The sequence below is a fragment of the Microtus ochrogaster genome, chromosome 18, assembly GCF_000317375.1.
Source record: "Microtus ochrogaster isolate Prairie Vole_2 chromosome 18, MicOch1.0, whole genome shotgun sequence".
Classification (NCBI taxonomy): Eukaryota; Metazoa; Chordata; class Mammalia; order Rodentia; family Cricetidae; genus Microtus; species Microtus ochrogaster.
Window position 1 is genome coordinate 40198662 of NC_022020.1, and position 6493 is coordinate 40205154.

A 6493-nucleotide genomic window follows, 5' to 3' on the forward strand; every position below is an offset into this window, starting at 1 on the left:
CAGAAAGGACCATGTGCGAAACAACATAGGATAGTCACAGCCTGCTAGCCTACATTTCTTTTCTAATGTCTCTCTTTTCTATTATACTGAATCGTTCTAAGGTATTATAAAAGGAACTCAAGAGTTCCGATTGATGTAGATCTGTGTGAGGTTCACCTACATACACCTCTGTCCGTCAGAGCTCAGGAAGCTTGGTAAAAAAGAAGAAAACAGGTGACCGTCCTGAAAGTAGAGGCCAAGTCCCAGTGACAGTGCTGCAGATATCAGGATGGTCCCACATGCCCGGCAGCCATGGTTTTTTTTTCTTGTGCAGGCTTTCTTCTCTTCCCCTGGCTGCCCAGGAGATGTCAAAGTAGCCAGGCACTGCCGGAAAGACTGCCATGGCCTTGCTCTAAGTGGCTCTCTGGGTGAAATGCTCCCAGGGTCACAGAGACGTGCACTGGACAATCATCCCTGGTTAATCTGAAGTGCACATCTACTTGGGCATCATGCTCCTTCCCTCACTACCCTACACCCCTTTTCATCTGAGCTCTCACTGACTCCTGTTAATTATGTCTCCTATATCTACTTCAAGCTCCTTGTTCCCCATTCCCTAGATCATCGCCCTGATCCAAGCCGCCATCTGGAGTCTAGCATGGAGCCCCAAATGGCGTCTATGTTCACCCTCCGAAGTGATCATAGAAATTTATAGCATATGTGCAATTATGCCATTTCTGTGTGCAATCCCCACCCGCCACTTTACCTAAGAGCAGTGATTTGAAACCTGTGGATCACGACCCTTTGGAAGGAGGTGTCAAATGACATTCTCACAGGGGTGGCATATCAGATATTTACATTACAATTCATAACAGTAGCAAAATTACAGTTACAAAGTTGCAACGAAATTAATGTTATGGGTGGAGGACACCCCAGCATGAGGACCTGTGTTAAAGGGTTGCAGCGTTAGGAAGGTTGAGAACCACTGCCCTAGAGTAAGACCCGAGTCCTGTGGATGATGACCATGATCAAAGGTCACACAGAGCCATTCCTTCTCAGGCTATTGAAGCCTTTCTGTTACTCACTCATCCAAGCTCATCACCGGGTCATTTTGCCCTCAGTCCTGCCCCCCCCCCAAAAAAACAAACTGTCCTTTCGGCATGCTCTGAGCCAAGAAAGGATTTTCCCCTCGGAGACCTTTGCACAAGCAATTCCCGTTGGCACCTCAACCTTTGTCAGATTGGTTTTTCTTCACCACTCAGGTGTTTTTAAATGGTACCCAACCTATATTAGGTTCACTCCCTTCAACATTTCATAGTTCATATGTATTTTATGTTTGCGGTTTTTATCTGAAATAGTATCTGCAGACCGACTAAATCTGTGCTAGCTGTGTGTGTGGCTTACACAGGTCAGCTTTCCAGTGTAGAGACCTAACAGATCAAGGGGCTGCCTGAGGATGGATGTTACTCTAATCATGCTGGCTTTCCGGTCTCAGGGGAGTGGCACTGGCGGCTGGACTTACTTCTCTCTCCTTGCTGGTTCTTTGGTTGAGTCTGCCATGGAAGATTTAAACCTTCTTCTAGTCCTGAGGTATCATTTTCAGTGGCAAATCGGGCTGGTCATTAAGACCACTTTCTGCTGGCCCCACCCCATTCCTGGACATGGTCATTACTCCACCACTGCAGCCCCTCCCTCCCTTTCTCCAAGGGTCTTTTCTTTCTCTTCTATCCTCGGGTAAAACAGGCTGAAATAGAACTTCAGCAGTGGACACTGTATGGACTAAATTTCTCGCGATTCCCTTAAGATTCAACTATTGCCTTGTCATGCCTGCTCAGGGCTCAATCCAGGCCTACCACGAAGTTTAAAACTGCACTTTCCTCTTGGAGGGTGACGGTAGGAAATAGGGAGTAGGACGGGTCTCATCTGAGCCAGGACCCAGGCTCTCCCCAGTGATGTCCTAGTCGGCGCTGGCTCCCGGCCTCCCCTCCTCAGCCTGTCCCCTCCCCTCAAATTCTTCCAGCTTTGTTCCACACCCAGGCCACTCCAAGGAAGTACTCCAGCAACTTCCCTTCTAGCAAAAAGGGAACTTGTCCCGGCTACTCACGATGGACCCGACCGGATGACAAGTTCAGACAACCAGCGGCTGGGACGGTGGGAGTTGGCCCTGTAGCCCGAGTGTTTGCACCATTAGACGTCCCACCCCTCCCGCTTGACGCGTGGCCCCCTCCAAACCTCCTCCAGTCCCAGCCAGCCTCAAATCCCAGTTAGTCCCTTCTCTAGTCCCTACCCCCGAGTTCCCTCCAGCCCCAGACAGCATCCCCCCCCCCCAAATTCCCCGCAGTTCCCCGGCCGAGGGCCCCTCCTCTCCAGCCCTGCCGTAGCGGTCCCGTCGCCTAAGAGCCCTGGTGCCTGGACCGCAGGAGAGGAAGTTGCAATAGCCGCAGGATCACCTTGGCCGTCACCGAGGGACCTCGCTTTCGGACGCCTGAGGACCCAGAAGAAGACACGAGGGCGCCGAGCCCCAGGCAGAGCACCGTGGCCAGCAGCAGACGGGGACCCAGGATCATAGTGAGCAGAGGAAGTGGCTGCGGTGGCACGGGCGCAACCTTGGGCTCCCGGACTGTGGCCGGACTCTGGGGCGCCTGCGCCTGCGCGGGTTGGATAGGGAGGGTGGTGGATCCGGGCAGGGCGGGGAACCCGGGGCGCGCTCCTCCCAAGTTCAAACCCGTGGCCGGAATTGGGGGTCTCGGAGGGCGCGACTTGGTGGGGGACGCCACCGGGCAAAGAGAGCCGGGCGGGGTCGCGGGACCCATGGAGCCCAGCAAAGAGCCGGCTACACGACTCCTTTGGAGCCTGGAAGCCCTGAGCACCTCTCCTTCCTTCGTGTATTTCTGGAAGGGCTGCAACCTTTGGCAGAGTCATTTGAAGATCTTTTGGAGTCGCAGGATTCAATCTTCTGGAAAAATTTAGCGAGATCGAGGCATTTTGTGCGGCCACTGACTCCGTGGTCTTATCCACAGTTTTCTGAGTAGTCCTTACACAGGCCCAGAAAGAGTTCTTCTCTACGAAAACAAGTACTCAAACTGGGCTTTGAGGAGTAGCTGTAGGATTATTGTTGTTGTTGTTGTTGTTGTTGTTACAATCTTACGAATTACATTTAGGAAAATTAATGACGTGGAGAAAGTCTCAATGCTTTTTTTTTAAATAAAAAAAATTCAAGTTGCAAAATCACATTGAAAGTCTGATCTTAACTCTGAAAATAAATATAAACAGCACTTTAAAAATGGCAGTGAGAGGGCTGGGTGTGTGGCTCAGTTGGCATAGTGCTTGCCTGGCAGGCAGGAAGCGGTGGACCGGATCCCTAGTACAACATAAACTGGGTGGGGCTGCGCAAGCCCTGTAATCTCAGCACTTGAGAGGCGGAGGCTGCTAGCACGTCAGAAATTAAAGTTTATTCACATCATCCTTGGAGACATAGCATGTTCCAGGCCAGTCTGGACTACATGAGACTAGAGGGGACAGAGACAGTTACAATAGCTGTGGTCTTTGTTTCCTCTGTAGTTGTCTTATTCCTCAGATGTTCCCCAATGAGGATATACGTATTTCATGGCCTGGAGAAAGGGTTATTTTAAATCACTACATTTTGGCTGGGCATGGTTGTGCATGCTTTTGATCCCACCATTTGGGAGATAGGTGGATTTCTGTGAGTTCGAGGCCAGCCTGCCTGGTCTACAAAGCAAGTTCCATTATACAGAGAAACATTGTCTCAAAAGAAATAAATAAATAAAACAGAATAAATAAACAAACAAATAAATAAGAACAAAACACTGCATTTTTGAAATATAAATTCAGAAGAATGTTTTAGTCTAATATAATATCACTAAAATTAAATTTTAAATTACTAGTACATCTTCCTCCCCCTACCAAATTTAGGGCTAATGCCATGAATTACAAACCTGGACTGCCTTGGGGCTGGAGAGATGGCTCAGTGGTTTGGAGCATCATCTGCTCTTCCAGAGGTCCTAAGTTCAATTCCCAGCAACCACATGGTGGCTTACAACCATTTGTAATGAGATCTGGCACCCTCCTCTGGCATATGGGCATACATGGAGGCAGAATGTTGTATACATAATAAATAAATAAATCTTAAAAAAAAAAAAACAAACCTGGACTGCCTTTGGAATTTGGAAATCTAAGAGTAATCTAAAGACACCGTAAGGATTTCTTATAGACAGGAGGTGTAGCTGCTGCGTTTTAAGGTGGAGCAGAACACCACGGAATCATTTTTCCCATAGAGTCCATTGAGAATCACCTAGTGTTTTCTCCTCGCCCCACCCCAAGAAGGAATCCCCACTGAGGAACAAGGCTACCTGTGTGAGACGGACCCTGTTGGGTGACTGTATATATTTATTCTGTGCTCATCACTGTCTCTCTTATCTGAAGCAAACGCCGCCCCAGAAACGGGGATCATAGCTGATTCTATTCCCCCAATGACTCAGGTCTAGCCCTCTGCCTAGAACAGAATGATGAATATTGACCGATGTTTGTGAGGTGATTGGTGTGTCTATTTCTCTGCCACGACCCTACCACCCCCAGGCAAAGAAATACTCTCTAGAAAGGCCATCGGCTCTTTAGAAACCCTTTCATGCACCTCCTTTCTTTCATTAACGCTTTTTTTTTCCTTTCAAAACTTGTTGCAGTCTTGACTTCTTACCCACTTTAACTAAACTTTTTTAAAAACTAAACGTTTTACAGTTTAGTTTCAATTTTGAACCAGTGGGTCTTATAGTAGACTTTTTTTTTTTTGCTTCGATTTTTGTTTGTGAAATTCTAAAGTGTTTTAGCATGTTATTTTGCTGCCAAGTGCCAAGTAGGGATAACTCATTCTTTTAAAATTTTCTATTTTTTTATTCTTAAACTATGTATATGTGTGGATCTCCTTGTGAGTATGTACAACGTGGGGTGTGGCATTTGTGTGCCCCCCCATATATAAAAGAATTAAATACAATGTAAAGCAAAAATGATGCATTGAAGTTCCAAGTACTTATAAATGTGACTTTATTTAGGAATATCTTTGCCAGTGTAATCAATATTAAGGTAAGGTCATGGTGAGTAGACTGTACCTGTGACTGGTGTCCTTATGAAAAGAGGAGAAACACAGGCCTCAAGGAGGAGTATAGTGAGGATGGGAGTGAAGACTGGAACCTTGGCTCCATAAGGCAAGAAACACCAGAGTCGGCTGATAACCACAAAATCTAAGTGGCAAGGAAGAACCCAGAACCCTCCTGGGGGCATTGGGATTCCAGACTCTAACTTCCAAAACTGTGAGGCCATTTAGTTCTCTTGTTTAACTGACTCAACTTGGGTTACCTTGTCACCCAGGTCTAGGAAATACACATCTTGTCTTGGCTCCAAACCCAGAAATTAATTGTTTCTCCATTAATTATGATATTTGCTAAAGATTCTTTCAGGGTACATGTTTTTTTTAAATCAGATTAATAAAACTACTTTTTAACCCTAATTGTTATTATTATTTTGGGGGGAGTTTTGTTGCTGTTTTGCTCCTGAATTTAGTTTGAATTTTATTGGCATCATATATTAAAATCAAGTGAAGCAATCGATTGAATTTCCCTTATTCTGATAATGTGATGAATTATGTTGGTTTTCAAATTGTTACCAAATTTTGATTTCTGGGTAAATGCATCCAACATGTGTAATATTAGCTCTTTTTTTAACATATTAGTAGATGTGGTTTACTGAAATTTTTTAATTAACAAAAAACTTACTAAGAACTTGGAAAAAAGAAATATCTTTTCCCTTCAGGATAAACACAAGAAAGTATGGTTCTGGCTTTCCAATTTAGACTACACTGCTTAGCCCCTTGCCCTTTTGATGTTAATATCCAAATCTACTAATCTTATTTGTACACGTTATATATAGCAAAGGACAAGAACATATTAACTGGACATAGATGGGAAAACGTGGATTAGGGATAGGAGCCATGGATAACAGTAATCTTTTGGGGACTGTGGTAATTTAATTAGCCCCTATAATCTCATAAAGAGTGGCACTGTTAGGAGGTGTGACTTTGTTGGAGTAGGAATGTGTAACCTTGTTAGGAAAAGTGTGGCACTGTTGGGGCAGGCTTTGAGGTTTCCTACGCTCAGGATACTGCCCAGTGTCTCAGGCCATTTCCTGTTGCCTTCAAGATGTAAAAAGTAACATTCTCAACTCCAGCACCACCTCTGTCTGCACCCTGCCATACTCCCTGTCCTGATGATAATGGACTGAACTCTGAAACTGTAATCGAGCTACCAATTAAATGTTTTCTTTGTAAGAGTTGCCATGGTCATGGTGTCTCTTCACAGCAATAAAAACTCTGACAGGGGCTTATGATTAAATGTGTTGATTGGGTCTAGAAAGGAAAAAAAAAAGTCCTGACAATCCCCAGCTCATATACTGTAATAACACAACAGCTCACATATTACAATAGCAGAACACCATGTTTGATTACATA

General features: G+C 45.3%; 1 protein-coding gene across 1 annotated transcript in view; it reads right to left on the minus strand.

The window, feature by feature from the left end:
- The window catches only part of Ppic (peptidylprolyl isomerase C), a 14308-nt gene extending 11700 nt beyond the window's left edge, over positions 1-2608 (minus strand). Inside the window, exon 1 of the mRNA XM_005356108.2 lies at positions 2427-2608. Within this exon, the coding sequence (XP_005356165.1) occupies positions 2427-2543 (117 nt within the window). The 5' untranslated portion in view covers positions 2544-2608. The remainder of the gene's footprint in view (positions 1-2426) is intronic.
- Between the last annotated feature and the right edge of the window lie 3885 nt (positions 2609-6493).